General features: G+C 53.3%; 2 protein-coding genes across 8 annotated transcripts in view; one reads left to right on the plus strand and one right to left on the minus strand.

The window, feature by feature from the left end:
• TBCD (tubulin folding cofactor D) overlaps positions 1 to 20143 on the plus strand; it is a 202876-nt gene that overhangs the window by 77705 nt on the left and 105028 nt on the right. The gene's annotated exons all lie outside the window — the stretch shown is intronic.
• On the minus strand, positions 987 to 11684 carry ZNF750 (zinc finger protein 750). 2 transcript variants are annotated; one of them, XM_001169026.7, is made up of 3 exons: positions 11590 to 11684; positions 2566 to 4183; positions 987 to 2424 (listed from the first exon to the last, which is right to left on the minus strand). In XM_001169026.7, the coding sequence occupies exons 2-3, from the start codon at positions 3999 to 4001 to the stop codon at positions 1689 to 1691; spliced, it is 2172 nt and encodes a 723-aa protein (XP_001169026.2). In that variant the 5' UTR covers positions 4002 to 4183; positions 11590 to 11684; the 3' UTR covers positions 987 to 1688. The 2 variants fall into 2 exon arrangements, with proteins under 2 accessions (XP_001169026.2, XP_063655541.1); XM_063799471.1 differs by lacking the exon at positions 11590 to 11684 and having other exon boundaries at positions 1603 to 2424; positions 2566 to 6431.

Consider the following 20143-nt stretch of genomic DNA (forward strand, 5'->3'; position numbering starts at 1 on the left):
CACACCCAGTCGAACGCACACACACCCGCAGATATGTACACGTGGACACCCACACGACTGAATGCGCTCCCCCACAGATATGCTCATGTGCACACCCACACAATTGAATGCACACACACCCCCACAGGCACACGTGCACACCCACACAATTGAATGCACACACACCCGCAGGTACGCACACATGCACACCCACACAATCGAATGCGCACACACCTGCAGATATGTACACATGCACACCCACAGAATCGAGTGTGCACACACCCATACGTAATGCGCATGCACTCACATGATTGTGCACACACCCAGATTTGCACACACACACATCTAATCAGATGTGCACCCCCCACACAGATATGCACATGTGCACACCCACAGGATCGAATGTGCACGCCTAATCAGATGTGCACACCCCTCCCACATATGTACACATGCACACTAACACAAATGTGTACACACCCGCAGGTATGTACACATGCACACCTACACAATCGAGTGTGCATGCCCCCCACGGATATGCACACGTGCATACCCACACAATCACGTGTGCCCACCCCCACAATCACGTGTACACACCCCCGCAGATATGCACACACGCACACCCACAGGATCGAATGCGCACACACCCACAGCACACACGCACACCCACACAATTGAATGCGCACCCCCCACAGATATGCACACGTGCACACCCACACAATAGAATGTGCACACACCTGCAGAGATGCACAAGCGCACACCCACACCCGCAGACGTGCACACGCACACATCCACACCATCAAATGTGCACGTGCATCTGCAGACATGCACAAGCAGACACCCACACGCACTCGCAGACATGCACACCCACATGGGCGAATGTGCACACACCCCCCACACAGCACACGTGTACACCCACACAATTGAATGTGCATACACGCACCCGTTCACAGGTTAATTGCTGCCACAGCTATCGGCTCTTTTTCATTGACTGTTACGGCAAAATATTCTAAAGGATAACATAGATTTGTGTTTATTTGCATTATATGTTTCCTTATGGTTCATATGAGTTTATTGGAAAATTAGCAACATACACATCATTTTGGGGAATGGAAAGTGAGGCAGAGTAAGCCAGAACATTCACTGTAACATTATAAGCAAGTAGAATAAATTGATAATACCTTCACCAGTAATGCACTTTCCCTAGTGGAAATAAATTATTTGTATAAATAGCCTCTTGATGTTTGTGTGTTATTTAGTTATACAAATCACATTTTTCTTTCTTACATATGGCACTTTAATGTTAGTACTGAAAATGTTTTTTCTGACATTTTTTCAGTAATTGTCATTTACCTCAAATATGCAGCTAGAGCTAATAGAAAAACAGTTAAAACAATTTGTTGTAATGGTAAGATATTTATAAGGAAACATTTATAAAAGATCTTCTGTAAGACAGCTTAGACTTGAAAATACATATCAGTCTTAGAGTCATTCAGGTGTTTTTACAACCAAAAGTAGAAGCACCTTTTAATATTCATGCTTAATATTTATAAAAACTGAATTGGAGGTTTTTTTTTGTTTGTTTGTTTTTTTGAGAAGAAGAAGCTGCATTTGTAAAAATGTGAAAGTGCCAGTTCAGAGGTGTTGTAGCTTGCCACCTTGGAAGGCGTGTGTGTGGCCGTAGCTCTGTGAACACACGTGTGAACCCGGCGTTAGGACACCCGGGCCCTCCTTCGTAGTGTGAACATTCTGGCCGTGTCCTGCAGCTTCGCCTTCTTAGCTCCTTGCTGGGATTTTCCAGCATCCCTTAGACTTGTCCTCTTTTGTCCTTTGGGTCTGAGGTCACACTGGGCCTCTTGGCCCTCCATGGAGCTCAGTGTGGGTGTGTCTTTCTGGCAGGCAGGTTCCGGGGCCGCAGCATCCCCATCGCCCACCCGGATGTTCCTGGGGCTGTAGGCCGCCAGCTGGCACAGGGCCACGGCTGCCGTCTGCTTCTGCTCCTCGCTGCTGTCCACTGCGCGTGCGTCTGGAGCCTCCTCGCCGGGGCCTGTGGGTGGGGCCCCGTCACCGTCGAGGCTGCCTGGCTTGGTCTCAGGGTGGCTGGGCCCATCCTCAGAACCTTCTGTCCCAGTCTTCTGTGGAACAGCAGCAGCAGGTTCTGCAGCTCGTGGTCGACCGGGGAAGGCAGGCCTCGGAGCCTGGGCGTTACAGGGGTCCTTCACCGAGAGATTGAGTGGAAGGTCCTGCAGCTCTGAGAAGCTGGCGGTTTCCGCCTGGGGGCTGCCTTGGTACATGGGTTCGTGGGTGGCTGCCAGGTTTATCTCTGATTTCTTGGAGAGGTTGAGGGGGCCCATCCCGGAGCTGTCGTCTGGACTGGAAGGCGCGGCCTCCGAGACGAGAGAGGTGCTTCCGGTCGGAGCAGGAGGGTCTCCATTCACAACATTGAGGCTAGAAGAAGCCAAGAAAAAACTTAGTAGGAGCTTGCTTAGAAAAGCAACTGCGTGAAGCAGTTTGAGCAAGTATAAGCCTGGCTGATGGAACCCAACCAGAAACATTCCCTTGGAGGTTTTGAAAATGACATTTTCTTACCTTATTGGAGACTCTGCTGTGGTCTCAGCAGCCTGGGCAGGTAGGCATTCTGTGCTTTTCTTAACAGGCCTGAAGGCTGTGAGGCTTTGCTCTGGCGGGTAGAGTCTTCCCAGTGCGCTGGAGGCCGCCTTGTTGGAGAGGTCGTACAGGCCTTCGCAGGTCTGGCTCGTCTGCATGAAGTCGGTGGGGCTCGGCCTCCCTGGGGAGCCCGTGGCTGCGCTCCCTGCACGGGGGCTCATTTTGGACCCTTCCGTGTCTCTCTGCCCAGCCTTGGAGGAGTCTTTAGCCTCAGGAATTGGACTTTCGAACTCGACGTGTTTTCTGTTGGGGTCCAAAGGGTTTAACCTGGAAGGACTCGAGGCTGGATAGACCAGGGTGGCTTCTTCAAGCAGGTGAGAGCTCTGATCTCGGGTGAGGCCAGTGACAGGTGGGAGTCTGAGACCATAGGAGGAAAATGCAGACTCTGGCCTGTAAAATCCGTAAGGAATCGGCAGGTTAGAGGGATATTGCTGGAAAAACCTGTAGTGATCGTATGTGGCTGGAGATGGAGCCAGGTGCTTAGGGATCGGCCCCGGGTGAGGCAGGAAGTGTCTCGGGTCTTGGGTTCCGTAGACTGACAGCAGGGGTGCGTCACACTCGGGCGAGCTCCCAGCCAGCAGGTAAGGCGAGTAGATGGTGGGCAGCCCGTGCTCCGTGTAAAAGTGAGGCGGGTACTCTGGGATTGTGGGGTGCATGTAAGGGGAAATGGCCCCAAGCCCCTTTGTAGATGAGATTTTATGTGGAAACTCTGGTGGAAGGAAAGGTGAGCCGGCTTTCCAGGGGTAGCCAGGAGCGTGGAAGGCCGACTTGGTGTGGAAAGACGCGGCCTTGGCAGTGGGGTTGTGTAAAGCCAGGGTCTCGGGCGCCTCGGCGTTGTCTGGCCCCTTGAGTCTGTGCTCGCCGACTGGAACAAATGCAGAAGGCCGAGCTGCGCCTTCCAGAGCAGGCTGGGCACCGAGGGCGGCTTCCGGAGCTGGGCTCTTGCAGGGTGATGCCCCGTGGAGGGCTGGCTTCTGTCCCAGGCACCTGTGGGTTCCCCGGGCTTGCAGCTCCAGGTTTTCCTTGATGTCTTCCCTGGCAGAGCTGTGCTGAAGCTTCGAGTCGAAGGTAGAGAGTCCATTTGCGACAGACTTGGAAGAGGCTGGCTTCGCCGTGGCATCGGGCTGGTTGGTTTGCTTGGGGTCTAGTGAGTTAGATTTAGGGCACTTGGGAACTCGATCCTGCTCTGATACTAAAGTAATCGAGTTTTTACAAAGACCATACTTCATGTGATTAAAAAGATGTGACTTCTCATTGCAAGTAAAGGGACATTGGAAACATTTATACTTGAAGGGCTTTCCTGGAGGCCTGGGGATGTAATGTGGCTTTTTTGGCTTCCGCTCTTTGAGGAGACTCATTTTCCTCCTTATGCCTCGGACTCTGGCTGTCCAGGTGGCGTGATCACTGTCGACGCCGCGTGCACTTCGTGGTTTCTAAAGAGGCACCTCCCGCTTTGCTTTCTTTCCCGAGCACTTCTATCAGAAGCCAGCTCTGCGTGCTGAGGGTCTGGCGAGAGCCTCCGTCATCTGGCGGCCGGGAGCTGTAATAAAGAGCAGTCTTGGTGTCAGGACAGCGAGTGAGGGGTCGGCGAGAAGCCGGCCTCGGCTCGCCACAGTGCCACAGGATCCCTGAAGCAGAGCCCCTGAAGGGCTGAAACTGCCTGCTCCTGAGGGGAGCAGCTGCCGGTCACAGAAGCAGCCCTGCCCTACCCTTGGTAACCTGGCTGCTGACTCCCCACTGTGTTTTCTGTTTTCTGAGTCTGATCTGAAAGAGTCACCTCGGGGCCTAGAGGTGGAGTGTGGTGTGTGGTGCGTTGAGTGTCTGTTCTGAGAATGCCTGTAAGCCTTTGAGTTTTGGGAACTTTTATCCCGTGACCTGGACCTTTCCTCGAGAGCACCCTGCCGGGGGCTGAGGACACCGAGCCCCCTCCCAGGGTCTGGACAGAGCACTGTCCCAGGGCTGCCCGACTCTGCTTGGGGGTTACACGCTTGAAGCAGTGGGTGTGTGATCGGCCACACTCTCACGTGAAATACAAAGGGGTTTGTGGCCGTTTCCCCTTAACGTGTACCCCACAGTCGCAGAGTGCCCCCTCACTTTTACACAAAGCATGGGCTGGCCACCGTCTACTTGCTCCTACCTGCTGGCTGGGAGCTCTCCCAAGTGCTGTGCGCCCCTGCCGTCGGTCTGTAGAACCCAAGACCATGGATGCTGCTGCCTCCCCTGGGGCCGATCCCTAAGCACTCGTGGCAGTTTCTGCCCACTTTAGCCACGTCGTTGGTGTATTCTAGTGTGCTTGTTTAAAAATGAAGAACATTCGAACACAAGACTCTACCCTACTGCTTCTAAAGTCAGCTTTATCATTAAGTAGCATTTATGTTGTCTCAGATATGAATACAAATGCTATATTTATGTTGACTTAAATGGTTGAAATACTGTTGGTGAATTTGTACATCCTGTGAGTGACAGCAGCATTGTGAGACATGCTTTCACGGTCACCCGGTTCCTGCTGGCCAGGAGGCATGGCCAGCAGCGCCTGCCCGTCCAGGTGCACCTCCAAATGGAAGAACCAAAGCTTTGCCACACTCCTGCCCGAGAGGAGACCAGAGTGAGTAGTATCCGCTTTAGAGATGGTTGGGTCATGGGAGGAAGCTGTCCTGGCCCTTAACCTTTAGGGAGTGGGTTCAGCCCTCTGGCCACACCCGCTTAGGTCCTGGGACCCACCAGAGGCTGTGTGTGTGATGTCAGAGCTGGCCTGCTCTTTTGGATTCTTCCAGAGGGTCTCTGTGTCCCCCTTACCAGCCCCAGGTTTCCTTCAGAGGCTGTGCCGCACGCCCAAGGCTGAGAACAAAGGCTGTTTTTTTTTTTGAGACGGAGTTTCTCTCTTGTTGCCCAGGCTGGAGTGCCATGGCGCAATCTCAGCTCACTGCAACCTCCGCCTCCCGGGTTCAAGCGATTCTCCTGCCTCAGCCTCCTGAGTAGCTGGAATTACAGGCGCCCACCACCACGCCCAGCTAATTTTTTTTGTATTTTTAGTAGAGACGGGGTTTTGCCACGTTGGCCAGGCTGGTCTCAAGCTCCTGACCTCACGTGATCCACCTGCCTCAGCCTCCCAAAGTGCTGGGATTAGAGGCGTGAGCCACTGCACCCGTCCCAGAACAAAGGCTTTGAGAGTCTGGGACTGTCCACCTGGCAGCTGGGCCTGGAGCGACTCGAGCAGCACCTGTGCCTGGGAGACAGGGTGAGTGGGAGATGGGGTGCAGGTGCAGTGGGTCAAGGCTGAGCACTTTAATTTGTATTAAAAATGTAAAAAGGAAAAGGTCTTTGGGGTCTACATGTTTTCAAACAGCTGAAAACTAAAGTTAAATGACCCAAATGCCCATCAGTGACAGACCGAATGAAGAAAATGCGGCACATACACACCATGGAATACTGTGCAGCCATGAAAAGGAACGCGATCATGTCCTTCGCAGGGAAGTGGATGGAGCTGGAAGCCAGCATCCTCAGCAAACTAACGCAGGAAGAGAAAACCAAACGTGCGTGGTCTCACCCATAAGTGGGAGCTGAACAGTGAGAACACATGGACACAGGGAGGGGAACATCACACACCAGGGCCTGTCTAGGGGTGGGGGTCGGGGGGAGGGAGAGCATTAAGACAAATAGCTAATGCATGCAGGGCTTAAAACCTAGATGATGGGTTGATGGGTACAGTAAACCACCATGGCACACATTTACCTGTGTAACCTACACGTTCTGCACTTGTGTCCTGGAACTTAAAGTATAATAAAAAAAAAAAATACATTAAAGTAAAGTTAAATGGAGGGCTGGGGGCCGTGGCTCATGCCTGTAATCCCAGCACTTTGGGAGGCCGAGGTGGGAGGATCCCTTGAGCCCAGGAGATTGAGGCTGCAGGGAGCTGTCATCCCACCACCGCACTGCAGCCTGGTGGGCAACAGAATGAGACCCTGCCTCAAAAAAAAGCTAAATGGAAATGACTTAAGAAAACTGTTTCAACTGCAGTATTTTTTTTAAGGAATGGGCAGATGTGCCCATTCTTGAGTCTGCGAGGTTTTATGTGTAGACATCAGGGTGGCTAAAAGTCAAGTGAAAAGCCGCCCCTTGAAAATAGAGCAATGTGTGTGGGAGCCTAGGAGGCAGCTGTCCCTGAAGCAAGGCGCCACCTCTCCTCCCTGCACCTGTGTCCTTCCTCCCACACGCCAGGGGCCAGGGGTGGTGGCTGGGCTTTCATATGGCTGCCCCGAACTCTGGGGAAGTGCTCTGATTTTGTTCTCAGCAAACTGGTTTCTCTACTGATTTATTCATATTTCTTTCTTTCTTTCTTTTTTGAGACGGAGTTTTGGTCTTGTTGCCCAGGCTGGAGGGCAGTGGTGCGATCTCGGTTCACTGCAACCTCTGCCTCCTGGGTTCAAGAGATTCTCCTGCCTCAGCCTCCCTAGTAGCTGGGATTACAGGTGCCTACCACCATGCCCAGCTAATTTTTTTGTAATTGTAGTAGAGACGGGGTTTCACTATGTTGGCCCGGCTGGTCTTGAACTCCTGACCTCAGGCGATCCGCCCGCCTCAGCCTCCCAAAGTGCTGGGATTACAGGCATGAGCCACCGTGCCTGGCTCATTTATTTATAATTCTTAAAAACACAACCACCCTTCCCCCTACAAACTGCCTCTATTAACATACTTTAAGTTCTTTAAGACATTTATTTACTAAGAAGTGGTTTGGGTAGAAAAGGGGCTCTGCTGACCTGCCACCTTCGCTGTGATGAGTTTCTGTGTAGCAGGGACAGCGAGGCACGGTTTGGATGAGGACAAGATGTTTGTTACCCTACAACCAGGGAGGGTGTCGGGTGACACCCTGGGCTCAGACCCCGCGCTCAGCACCCGTCTCCCACCGTGGGCTGCCACAGAAGCTACAAGGCACCGGGTCAAGGCCAAGCAAATGAAACACGTAATGATAGCTCTGTCTTTCTAATTTCCCCCTATTAGAAGAAAGAACGTGAAATAATTCTTTATGGGCTCAGTCCCTACCGTGTGGGGCAGACCTGCTCTGGGTGATGAAAGCAGTTTCCCTGCCTCCCTTCAGGAAGTAGAGAAGCCGGGTGCCTGGTTCCAGCCAAACGCTGGGCCAGCCAGCTCAGTCAGTGGGGCCTGTGCCGGCATGCCTCGCCGCGCTCCCTGGTTCTGAAGGCGTGAGAACCTCTGCAAGTCAGGTTCCCATGATTGTATAGGATGTGTTACGGCAGGGATCTGAAAACTGATGATTTCATCACTAGCTGGAAGCATCAGGATCGAAACGATGACAGTTGCAAAATGTTCATCAAGTGAGAGCTGCGTCCTCGCGAGACCGAAACGCCGCCTCTAGCGCCTGAAACACAAGCCCTCAGAGGAGCAGATGATTCCCTCAGGATTTAAGAAAGTTGAGGACTTCAGTTTTCGAAGCCGCATTATTTCACATTGCTGATACCTCTAGCGCCTGAAACACAAGCGCTCAGAGGAGCAAATGATTCCCTCAGGATTTAAGAAAATGAGGACTTCAGTTTTCGAAGCAGCATTATTTCACATTGCTGATAATTTTAGGCAAAAAAAAAAAAAAAAAAAACCAAAAAACAACCCCACAAAACCCGTGTTGGTTAGATTTTCTCAAAAGCTTTACAACAGGCAGGTTACGTGTAAGCTCTGCTGTTGCCCAAAATAGTAATTAGGGAAATAATTGCTTTTATATGAATATGTCTGTTTTCTAGTCAGATGTTATGGTGTGAAGTTTTGAACGATTTGCCCTTTTGTTCTTTGATCAGTTAGTTCACGTAAGCGGGTGTGGCAGGGAGGAAGCCCCTGGTGGTGAGAGTGTTTGGAGCTTAATTGCTCGAAGGGAATTGGTGTCGATATGGAGTCTCAGGCAGTGGTTTTAGTAACCTTGGATAAACCGACCTCTCAGGCTTGCACAATTTGCTAATTAAAACAGGGAGCACAGCTGCTTCAGTTGTAAGCCGGGCGTAGGTCACCTGATGTGTAAAACTACAATAGTGTCAGAGAAGTAAGTGGGATAACATTGTTGCTTTGGTAAGCTTTCAAATGATGATGATGTCAGCCTGTGAGTTCTGTGTCCTGCTTAAGTGAGGTTTATAAGGATGAAGAAACCAAACCCGACGGCCAGTACCTCAGGCTGTCACAGCTGTCTGTGGGCACAGCGTTTGAAATAGTCTCTGTGTGGTCAGTTTCTACCAGCCCGACTTTGTACTCTGGCAGCTGCTGGTGTTAAATATTCCCAAAAGAGTATGTCATTGCCCAAACAGTGTAACCCAGAAATCTAGCTGTTTACAGTAATTTGGAGGTGCAGTTTTTCTCTAGAGGCGATAAAGAAGTGCGGAGCGTCTTTCTCTCCTGGGGGAGGTGTGTTTCCATTTTAGTTAATAACATGCCCCTCGGAGAGCTGTCTGTCTGTCTGTTAATAAAGCAGAGTCTCGTTCATCATCTGCTTTCGTTTGAGAACTGCAGTGCTAGCGTGTTTTACAGTGAAGACCTCGGTGTGGCCCTGAAGGAGGGTTTCATCCTCCTCTCATTTCCCACTGGATCGGCAGGAAGCGTTCGCAGGGTGGACATGCCACAGAGCTTCCAGATCTGGATCAAAGGTGGCTGTTACTGAAATACCTATGCAGAGTCTTCCCTGACTGCTGCTGGCTAGTGTGTGCCCTCTTCTCCAACACACCTCCTCCGAGCCTGGCCTGGCACAAAGCCTTCTTTCTCCAAGTTATTTCAGATCAAGCAGCCAATGTAGACAGTGTCTACACTAAAGGGCGTAAGAACAGTGGGGTGCAGTGGCTTCAGACATGCTCAGGATCCAGCTGAGCTTTCACCAGGCTTTTCTTGCCATATTTACAGATGCCACTCTGTGCCTTTCTAAATATTTTAAATGTTGTGTGCTCAGCCAATGCACTTGGCTTCTGGAAAGTGCGCCGAGCTGAGAGCTCGCTTCTCTTCCTGCTCAACGTGCACTGGGCCGGGTGTTGGGGCGTAGCTGCCCACACAGACAGTGCTTTGAAGACTGAGTGGTTTCGGTTGGCCATGGGGTTGTGGCTAAATTGCCAACATACTGTCTTTCCAAAGGTTCCTAAGTGTGGACAGTTAATGCAGCAGACAGTTGTTAGGGTAATAGTGAGAAGTTGGGATGCTTAACAAGCTTCTAAGGAGTTTGAACTTTGAAAAATAAGAGAAAGAGTTCTTAAAAAAACAACTTTGATAGGACACAGCGGAAGTAATTACAGTTTAACTTTACGGGACGTTTCTGTGACAGGCTGGGTAACTGTGCTCGTCATGTGTCCTAACCTGTGCCCTGAGACTGGGCTGTAATGTTCCTTTTGGTGGTGTCCAGCTGTCTGGCAAGGAGCCTGCCCGGCTGGAGCATTGTGAAGGGCATGCTGTAATTACAATATTGTGATGTGGCGTTGTTGCATAACTCAAGGACACACCATTGTCGCCTACCCACTGTGATGTCGCAAGAACGAGATTTGTGAGTTTTACTCCAATTGAGCTTCTCCAGTGATTGACTGCCACTCCCTCCCAGCCTTTCGGTTCTTTAAAATGAAAGATAAACCTCAGGACAACCAAGACCTGGGGAAAAGACAGTCTTTGGGAATGTAATTTGGAAGAATGGATCCAGAAAAACAACCAGGGGCTCTTAATTCTAGTTTCAGCAGGAGATCCCGAGTTACAGACCTGAGCTCGTAAACAAACGCTCACCACTTTACAGTCGCCGCCTCATCCTGAAACTCCGGTCAGAAATGCTGGAAGGCCTTTGCTAATGCGCGGTGAAAATTAGGGGCACAGATGTGGACGGGCTGTGCTTGGTCAGTAATTGTTCTCCTCCAAATCAGGTTTATGAGAAATTTCATATAAGGAAAAAAACCCTTTTGTGTCTGTGTCTATATGTACAGAAGACCTTAACAACCAAACAGAAACTTAACCCCTTTGGTTTGGTTTTGTTTTCGAAAGCTTATGCCCAATTTTAAACTTTATGTAAGCTTATGTACTTATTTTAAACTTTAAAACTATTAAAAGTTAAACTAGATAGTAAATTCGGCACTGTCTAATGTGCATACACCACACACATATAACCCTAAATTCAGCTGTGTCTAATGTATATACACCACACATATATATAACCCTAAATTCAGCCTGATGTACTTATACCACACATATATAACCCTAAATTCAGCCTAATGTACATATACCACACACACATATATATAACCCTAAATTCAGCCTAATGTACATACACCACACATATATATAACCCTAAATTCAGCCCTAATGTACATACACCACACATATATAACCCTAAATTCAGCCTAATGTACATACACCACACATATATAACCCTAAATTCACCCTGATGTACATACACCACACATATATATAACCCTAAATTCAGCCCTAATGTACATACACCACACATCTATAACCCTAAATTCAGCCTAATGTACATACACCACACATATATAACCCTAAATTCACCCTAATGTACATACACCACACATATATAACCCTAAATTCACCCTAATGTACATACACCACACATATATATGACCCTTACCTCTTGTTAGCATTTATTGTAGTTTGTTTTTGAGGTTAGGAGCAGTTAAGCAATAATATGAATTTGTGTTGGTTTAACTTTTATGAATTTTAGGGCAGAACAAGGAGTTAATTTCCAGATAAGCTTGTTCATGTTCTTAGAATAAAGTGTCAGCCTCATTAGAAGTTTTGTAATCGTGGTCTGCATCCCAGCCATGCACCTGCTGGGTCCTGAGTAATCCTCGGAGCCCAGAGCAAGGCAGAGCAGACACGGAGCAAACGCTGCGTTCAGCTGGGTATTTTACATACGTCTGAGAAGAGTTTTAAAATAAAACTTGAATTTGAAAAGAAATAGTAAGTACTTACCAGAGGTGGGAGTGCTGGGATGTGGCCGGTCTTGGTGCCGGTGGCTGGCGGTGCTCGGGAAGCAGTACCTGTTCTCACGCTTGCTGGGTGAAACTGGAGCCTGCTGTTCCAGTGGGAGGGATTTAAGTGTAGGAGTTGAGCCCTCGGGGCGTAGAGATGCACCTGATATTCCTCCTGCCCGCAGCTACGATTCATGTGTTTGCACCCACCGAGCTGCTGCGGGCAGCCTCCCCAGCACTGGACCCAGCGAGCAAGTATCTCGCCGACTCCCAGCGCTGTCTCCAGACTCACCGTCTGTGAGTGCGGTGTCAGTGCTGCCTGGACGGCCATATGTCGGAGGGCTTTCGATGTGTCCGCAGTTAGAATAGAGATTACTATATTCATCAGAATCACACCCGATGAATATTTGGCGTCATGATAAAGACATGTGAGACTTTCCTTTAGAACTTGAGCATGTGTACGCAGGAGGCAAACACTTGGATTGATTCTCATGCACGCATACCCTGGGAGGCACAGTATTCATGGCGTCCTTGCCATGAGGTCCAGTGAGGCCTTTGAGGATCTGTGGACCTTCCACCCTCTACCCTGCTCCTGAGAGTCTCTGTCCCTGGTCCTCCTCAGGAGCTGAGCCGGCAGGGAGGGAGCTTATCCCAGAGCCTGGCTGCAGGGACCTGCCGGAGCTTGCCCGACACCAGGCACCGCAAGAGCTGCGGAGCAGGGTGTGTGGGTGCGGGGGAGGGGGCCAGCTGTGCACTCCCGCAAACCACCCTCCCCCCACTTTAAATTGCAGAGGCACTTAACTTGGGGGCCAGTTTTTACCTCCACACCCCCCCCACCAAAACTGCTTGCTTGCTTAATCGGAGGCCGCACCCCAGCTGTAGCGAAAGCTGGCGTGTGGTGTCGGTTTGAGGACTGGGAAAGGAGGTGGGATGAGCTGGTGTCAGGCCCTTGGATGAGCCTGAGGCTGCAGGGCAGAGGCTGCAGGGCTGTGGCATAGGGACAAGCTGGCCAGGACAGACATACTGTTTTTTTTTTTTTTTTTTTTTTTTTTGAGACAGAGTTTCACTGTTGTTGCCCAGGCTGGAGTGCAATGGCATGATCTTGGCTCACTGCGTTTCTCCTGCCTCAGCCTCCCGAGTAGCTGGGACTACAGGCGCCTGCCACCACGCCCGGCTAATTTTTTGTATTTTTAGTAGAGATGGGGTTTCACCGTGTTAGCCAGGATGGTCTTGATCTCCTGACCTTGTGATCCACCCACGTCGGCCTCCCAAAGTGCTGGGATTACAGGTGTGAGCCACTGCACCCGGTCTGTTTTTTTGTTTTTGTTGTTTATTTTTTTCCTTAAGACTTAAGATTTTACATGGCTTTGCGTTTACTTTTATATTTAATTCCTTTTTTTTTTTTTCTTTTGAGACAGGGTCTTGCCCTGTCACCCAAGCTGGAGTGCAGTGGTGCGATCATGGTTCACTGTAGCCTCAACCTCCTGGACTCGAGTGATCCTCCCGCCTCAGCCTCCCCAGTAGCTGGGACTACAGGCACGGTCACTATGCCTGGAGAATTTTTTGTAGAGACAGGGTTTTGCCATGTTGCCTAGGATGGTTTAATACCTTAAAATTTTTTTTGGTGGCTTTTGTCCATTGAGACATCCATATACTTTATGAAGTCAGAAAGAGTTATGTAAGTCTTACGACAAAAAACAGCAGTTCCCTGTCCCTCTTACCTATTCCTGGATAGCAAACTATCCCAAACTTTTAAAACAAGCACCGTTTTATTACGTCTTAGGATATATTGTGTCAGGAGTTTGTGGAGGGCCTGGCCGAGTGCTGCTTCTGTTTCATGGATACTGACTGGGGTGGCTCAGTGGGAGAAAGCTGGCAGGTGACTGGTCTGGAGGGTCCAGGACAGCTTCACTCACCTGCCTTCTGTCCTGGAGGGGCAGCTGGAATCCTGAGATCAGCTGGAACCTCATCCTCACTTAGTAGCACTTCAGAGGCCTCCCTAGCAGGGTGGTCAGCTGTATGATGGCTCAGGACTTCAAGAGAGCAAGGCGGAAGGTTCCAGTCCTCCAGAAGGCTGGGCTGCAGATTGTCAGGGTGTCCCTTCTGTCGCCTTTCTCTGCTGAGGCAGCCTCGTGCTGCCCAGATGCAAGGCGGGAGCCGAGGGCTCCACCCCTCAGCGGCAGGAGTGCCAGGTGTCTGCGCTACGACTCCCTCTGCCCAGAAGCCCCACTTTGGCCTTTCCTAAGCTGAGTGTTCTGACCCTTGCCATGGAGGGTCCAGTGAGGCCTTTGAGAATCTGTGTACCTTCCACCCTCTACCCTGCTCCTGAGAGTCTCTGTCCCTGGTCCTCCTTGGGAGCTGAGACGGCAGGGAGGGAGCTTATCCCAGCGCCTGGCTGGGTGTTTACCTCCTCGATTCCAGCCTTACTGATCTGTTGGTGGTTCTGTGCCCTCTCTCCCCCTCTCTCCCTTCTCCACTCCTGGTCGAGGTGTTGTTTGGTGGCTTCCCTTCATGGAAGATGGGAATTTGCCTCTCTTTGCCCCTTCTGCTCCCATGTCTGCCTTCCCCGTCATCCAGGGGGTTTTGCCTGCCTCTCTCTTGCACTGGAAGGCCTGCTGCTCGGATCCCATGTCGTCTTTCTCTTGAGTTAATCATTTAGTTTGACATGAGGCACACACCTTTTATAGGCTCTTGAGAAAGTGCAAGAGAGATTTTTTTGGAGGTCTTGAATTATTGAAAATGTTTTTATGTACTCTTCAACCTCACTGATAGTTTGGCTGAGTCTAGAATTTCAGGCCAGAAATCATTTACCTTCAGATTTTTGCAAGTGTTATTCATTTTCTTTCTTTCTTTTTTTTTTTTTTGAGACGGAATCTCGCTCTGTCACCCAGGCTGGAGTGCAGTGGCGCGATCTCGGCTCACTGCAAACTCCGCCTCCCAGGTTCACGCCATTCTCTTGCCTCAGCCTCCCAAGTAGCTGGGACTACAGGCGCCCTCCACCACGTCCGGCTGATTTTTTGTATTTTTAGTAGAGACGGGGTTTCACCGTGTTAGCCAGGATGGTCTCGATCTCCTGACCTCGTGATCCGCCTGCCTCGGCCTCCCAAAGTGCTAGGATTACAGGCGTGAGCCACCGCACCCGGCCGCAAGTGTTCTCCATTTTCTCTAGCTTCTAGTACTGTGGTTGAGAACCTTGATGTCATTCTGATTCCTGATTCTTTCTCTCTTAACATTTTAGTGTGAAAATTTTCAAAATACAGACAAGTTGTAAGGATGCTCCAGTGAACTCTCATATACCCAACGGTGGGGTTCTCCAGTTAACACAGCTGTCTGCGTTCCCTTCCCTTCCCCTCGCCGTCCAGCTTACTTACCCTTCCCTTCCCCTCCCCGTCCAGCTTACTTACCCTTCCCTTCCCCTCCCCTCCAGCTTACTTACCCTTCCCTTCCCCTCCCCTCCAGCTTACTTACCCTTCCCTTCCCCTCGCCATCCAGCTTACTTCCCCTTCCCTTCCCCTCCCCGTCCAGCTTACTTACCCTTCCCTTCCCCTCCCCGTCCAGCTTACTTACCCTTCCCTTCCCCTCCCCGTCCAGCTTACTTACCCTTCCCTTCCCCTCCCCATCCAGCTTACTTACCCTTCCCTTCCCCTCCCCGTCCAGCTTACTTACCCTTTCCTTCCCCTCCCCGTCCAGCTTACTCGTCTTGCTGCATTTCAGGTCAGTTGCAGACATCAGTATCCTTTGCCCCAAACACTTTTCAGGCATATTCTTATTAGTTTATGATTCTTCTTTCAAAGGTAAGGTTTACATTCAGTGAAGGGCACAGGTCTTAAGAGGATCATTTAACGAGTTTTGACAAATGTGTTCTCCCATTATGGCCCCAGAGAGTTCCGTCACAGCAGTGCCACCCTTCCCCACCCAGACCGTGGCAACTGCAGGCTGATACTTTTCCACCATGGATTAGTTTTATGTGTTGTAGAATTGTATGTCAGTAGTGATTCCTGATTTTTATGGACGGCTGTTTCTCACCTGCAGGTTCTTTCCTTTATCCTCAGTAGTCTTAGTTTTCTTAACTTTATATTTCAACACTTCTGTTAAGTACTTGGTTTCTGATTTTGGTTTCCATGAGCTCTGTTTTGTTCTGAGTGTTCCTTTTGTAGCATCTCATTCTCATGCAGTACTTTCAGTAGCTTTTCTTATCTAAGGATTTTAGTGATAGCTTTCTTTTAGTGGGGGGTGGAGGAGTGGGGGTGGATGTTCTCCGTGTGTGTGTGTGTGTGTGTGTGTGTGTTTAAAGACCTGGGGTCTTGCTGTGTTACCCAGGCTGGACTTGAACTCCGGGTCTCAAGTGCTTCTCCTGCCTCAGCCTCCTGGGTAGCCGGGACTGCAGGAGCGCCATGCCATGCCTGGTGCCCTCCCTGCATCGTCAGTGTGGCTGCCTGCCTTCCAGGGCCTCTGCTGAGCACCTCGGAGAGTCAGCCCTGTCTCCTGCCCCAGTGCTCCTTGGGTTAGGCCTACCCTGCCCCTCCCCCAAGAGTTCTCTGGTGCCACAGATCTGGAGCTTTTTAGGGACCTGTCCTGTGGATCAGGGGGAGTCTGGGTTTCCTCCCTCCAGGGGAGGGCTGGGCTTCTTGGTCTGAGGCATTTCCTGCTGTCCCTGCACTTCCAGGTTCCTCCGTGGTCCTGGTGCTGCCTTCCCTGCCCTTCCTCTTGTACCCTGTAGCTGATCCCTTGAAAAAAGAAAATGGTCCGTTTCTGCTGTTTTTAGTGGGATTTTACCCGCTATTTTTTACATGTTCAACCCCCTGTGTTACTCAGAAGTCTTGCGATTAGGTTTTTGACCAAATCTTCGGAACCGTCATGGGGGTGGCAGCTGGTGTTTCTTGCGTGTTGATGGTGTGGGGCACCGTGCGAAGTGCACCACCTGCACTGGTCCATTTACTCAGAAGCACCACGCACCTGGCCTGTGGAGTCCCCCCACCCACAGGTCGGGAACGTGGCCGAGGTACCCAGCCCAGAGGGCGATGAGCAGAGTTACACCAGAGGTGGGGGGTGCTTCCCTGCGGGTGTAGACCCTGGGTGGGGAAGGAGGGGTACCTAGGGTGGTGGCTGCTCTTGGGGGTAAGCACTAGTGCCAGTGTGTGTTGGGGGGTGCCAGGGACCCAGGCAGGTGCTGGCGCTGTGGCCTCTGTGTCAGGGCCTCTTTCCCTAGGGGCGCACAGGCTGGAAGCGCAGTCCTGGTTGAGCTTTCCTAGTTTCCAGGTCGGGGGTGAGGCACAGGACATGGCCGGCTTGGCCCCTTCCTCTCCATCCTGTCCAGCTCAGCCCCTTCCTGTCCATCTTATGCGGCCCAGCCCCTTCCTCTCCATCCGTCCTGTCCGGCCCAGCCCCTTCCTCTCTGTCTGTCCTGTCTGGCCTGGCCCCTTCCTCTCTGTCCGTCCTGTCTGGCTCGGCCCCTTCCTCTCCGTCCTGTCCAGCTCAGCCCCTTCCTGTCCATCTTGTGTGGCCCAGCCCCTTCCTCTCCGTCTGTCCTGTCCGGCCCGGCCCGGCCCCTTCCTCTCCGTCCTGTCTGGCCTGGCCCCTTGCTCTCCGTCCGTCCTGTCCAGCTCAGCCCCTTCCTCTCCGTCCTGCCCAGCCCACCCCGGTCCCTTCGCAGCAGCATCCTCTCCAGTGCACTGTGTGCTGGGACTCAAGTCTTGGCTCTTCCGTCTTCACCCTTTGTGACTTGGGGCAGCAATTGCTGACCTCCCTGGGCCTCGGTCTTCCTGTCCGTGAAAGGGACTTGTGAGCATCTCTTACAGAACACCTGTGATGAAGGAAGGGCGTCACATCTTGGATCTTCTTAAAATACAAGATTGTTTCTGTTTTAATCCTTTGTGTTCCTTGTGAGGTGCTGCATCCAGAGGAAAGGAGAAAGGAAATGAAAACTCTGCAGAAAATCCACAGGCCTGGCATCAGCCTCCCAGTCTGATTTTGACGCGGCTGTAGGGGAGACACAGCAACATTCTGTCCCCCGAGGGCACAGCTTCAGGAACGGCTCCAGGCCGGAGGGCACCTCTCGCCTGGCTGTGTTGTGTCTCAGGGCTCTGCGCTTCTAAAGGGACTCAGGCCAGTGGGCAGGACTGTGGTATGGGACCGGGAGGCTTAGGGGGTGAGGGTGGCAGGCAGGCTCCGGCTTCCCTTCCCAACCAGATTCCAGATCCTGGGGGCAGGGCATCCCGGGTCTGTCTGCCAAGCGCATGTTAAGAGGAGGAAGAGAAGGCGTAGGAACCCTCACGGGCCTGTCCTGTCTCCTGCCCTCCCCTGACTTGCTCCAGCTCTTAAGGGGTTTTGAGTACTTGCCCCTCCCCTTCCTTTGGAAAGTGTTTTTAGGGTTTCTTGGTTGTCATTCATTTCTGGTTGGAATTCCCATAGTGAGACTGTCTTGGTTTTGCGCTGGCCTAGGGGCTGCTGTGTGCCCTGTGGTGCTGAGTGCGCCATGGCTGTAAGCCCTGTGCCTCCCTCCACGTGCTGCGTCCGGCGTGCCACGTCCCCTCGTCCAGCCCTCTGCTGCCCCCTCCACGTGCTGCGTCCGGCGTGCCACGTCCCCTCGTCCAGCCCTCTGCTGCCCCCTCCACGTGCTGCGTCCAGCGTGCTGTGTCCTCTTATCCAGGCTTCTGCTGCCCCCTCCACACACTGCGTCCCGTGTGCCGTGTCCTCTCGTCCAGCCCTCTGCTGCCCCCTCCACGCGCTGTGTCCCCTGTGCCGTGTCCTCTCGTCCAACCCTCTGCTGCCCCCTTCATGCGCTGTGTCCCGTGTGCCGTGTCCTCTCGTCCAGCCCTCTGCTGCCCCCTCCACGCGCTGCGTCCCCTGTGCCGTGTCCTCTTATCCAGGCTTCTGCTGCCCCCTCCACACACTGCGTCCCGTGTGCCGTCTCCTCTCGTCCAGCCCTCTGCTGCCCCCTCCATGCGCTGTGTCCCCTGTGCTGTGTCCTCTCGTCCAGCCCTCTGCTGCCCCCTCCACGCGCTGCGTCCCCTGTGCCGTATCCTCTTATCCAGGCTTCTGCTGCCCCCTCCACACACTGCGTCCCCTGTGCCGTGTCCTCTCGTCCAGCCCTCTGCTGCCCCCTCCACGCGCTGCGTCCCGTGTGCCATGTCCTCTCGTCCAGCCCTCTGCTGCCCCCTCCACGCGCTGCTTCCCGTGTGCCATGTCCTCTCGTCCAGCCCTCTGCTGCCCCCTCCACGCGCTGCGTCCCCTGTGCCGTGTCCTCTCGTCCAGCCCTCTGCTGCCCCCTCCACGCGCTGCGTCCCGTGTGCCGTGTCCTCTCGTCCAGCCCTCTGCTGCCCCCTCCACGCGCTGCGTCCCATGTGCCGTGTCCTCTCGTCCAGCCCTCTGCTGCCCCCTCCACGGGCTGCGTCCCGTGTGCCGTGTCCTCTCGTCCAGCCCTCTGCTGCCCCCTCCACGCGCTGCGTCCCGTGTGCCGTGTCCTCTCGTCCAGCCCTCTGCTGCCCCCTCCACGCGCTGCGTCCCCTGTGCCGTGTCCTCTCGTCCAGCCCTCTGCTGCCCCCTCCACGCGCTGCGTCCCGTGTGCCGTGTCCTCTCGTCCAGCCCTCTGCTGCCCCCTCCACGCGCTGCGTCCCGTGTGCCGTGTCCTCTCGTCCAGCCCTCTGCTGCCCCCTCCACGCGCTGCGTCCCGTGTGCCGTGTCCTCTCGTCCAGCCCTCTGCTGCCCCCTCCACGCGCTGCGTCCCGTGTGCCGTGTCCTCTCGTCCAGCCCTCTGCTGCCCCCTCCACGCGCTGCGTCCCGTGTGCCGTGTCCTCTCGTCCAGCCCTCTGCTGCCCCCTCCACGCGCTGCGTCCCCTTTGCCGTGTCCTCTCGTCCAGCCCTCTGCTGCCCCCTCCACGCGCTGCGTCCCCTTTGCCGTGTCCTCTCGTCCAGCCCTCTGCTGCCCCCTCCACGCGCTGCGTCCCGTGTGCCGTGTCCTCTCGTCCAGCCCTCTGCTGCCCCCTCCACGCGCTGTGTCCCGTGTGCCGTGTCCTCTCGTCCAGCCCTCTGCTGCCCCCTCCACGGGCTGCGTCCCGTGTGCCGTGTCCTCTCGTCCAGCCCTCTGCTGCCCCCTCCACGCGCTGCGTCCCGTGTGCCGTGTCCTCTCGTCCAGCCCTCTGCTGCCCCCTCCACGCGCTGCGTCCCCTTTGCCGTGTCCTCTCGTCCAGCCCTCTGCTGCCCCCTCCACGCGCTGCGTCCCCTTTGCCGTGTCCTCTCGTCCAGCCCTCTGCTGCCCCCTCCACGCGCTGCGTCCCCTTTGCCGTGTCCTCTCGTCCAGCCCTCTGCTGCCCCCTCCACGCGCTGCGTCCCGTGTGCCGTGTCCTCTCGTCCAGCCCTCTGCTGCCCCCTCCACGCGCTGCGTCCCGTGTGCCGTGTCCTCTCGTCCAGCCCTCTGCTGCCCCCTCCACGCGCTGCGTCCCGTGTGCCGTGTCCTCTCGTCCAGCCCTCTGCTGCCCCCTCCACGCGCTGCGTCCCCTGTGCCGTGTCCTCTCGTCCAGCCCTCTGCTGCCCCCTCCACGCGCTGCGTCCCGTGT

This window comes from Pan troglodytes, chromosome 19 (genome assembly GCF_028858775.2).
Source record: "Pan troglodytes isolate AG18354 chromosome 19, NHGRI_mPanTro3-v2.0_pri, whole genome shotgun sequence".
Taxonomy (NCBI): Eukaryota; Metazoa; Chordata; class Mammalia; order Primates; family Hominidae; genus Pan; species Pan troglodytes.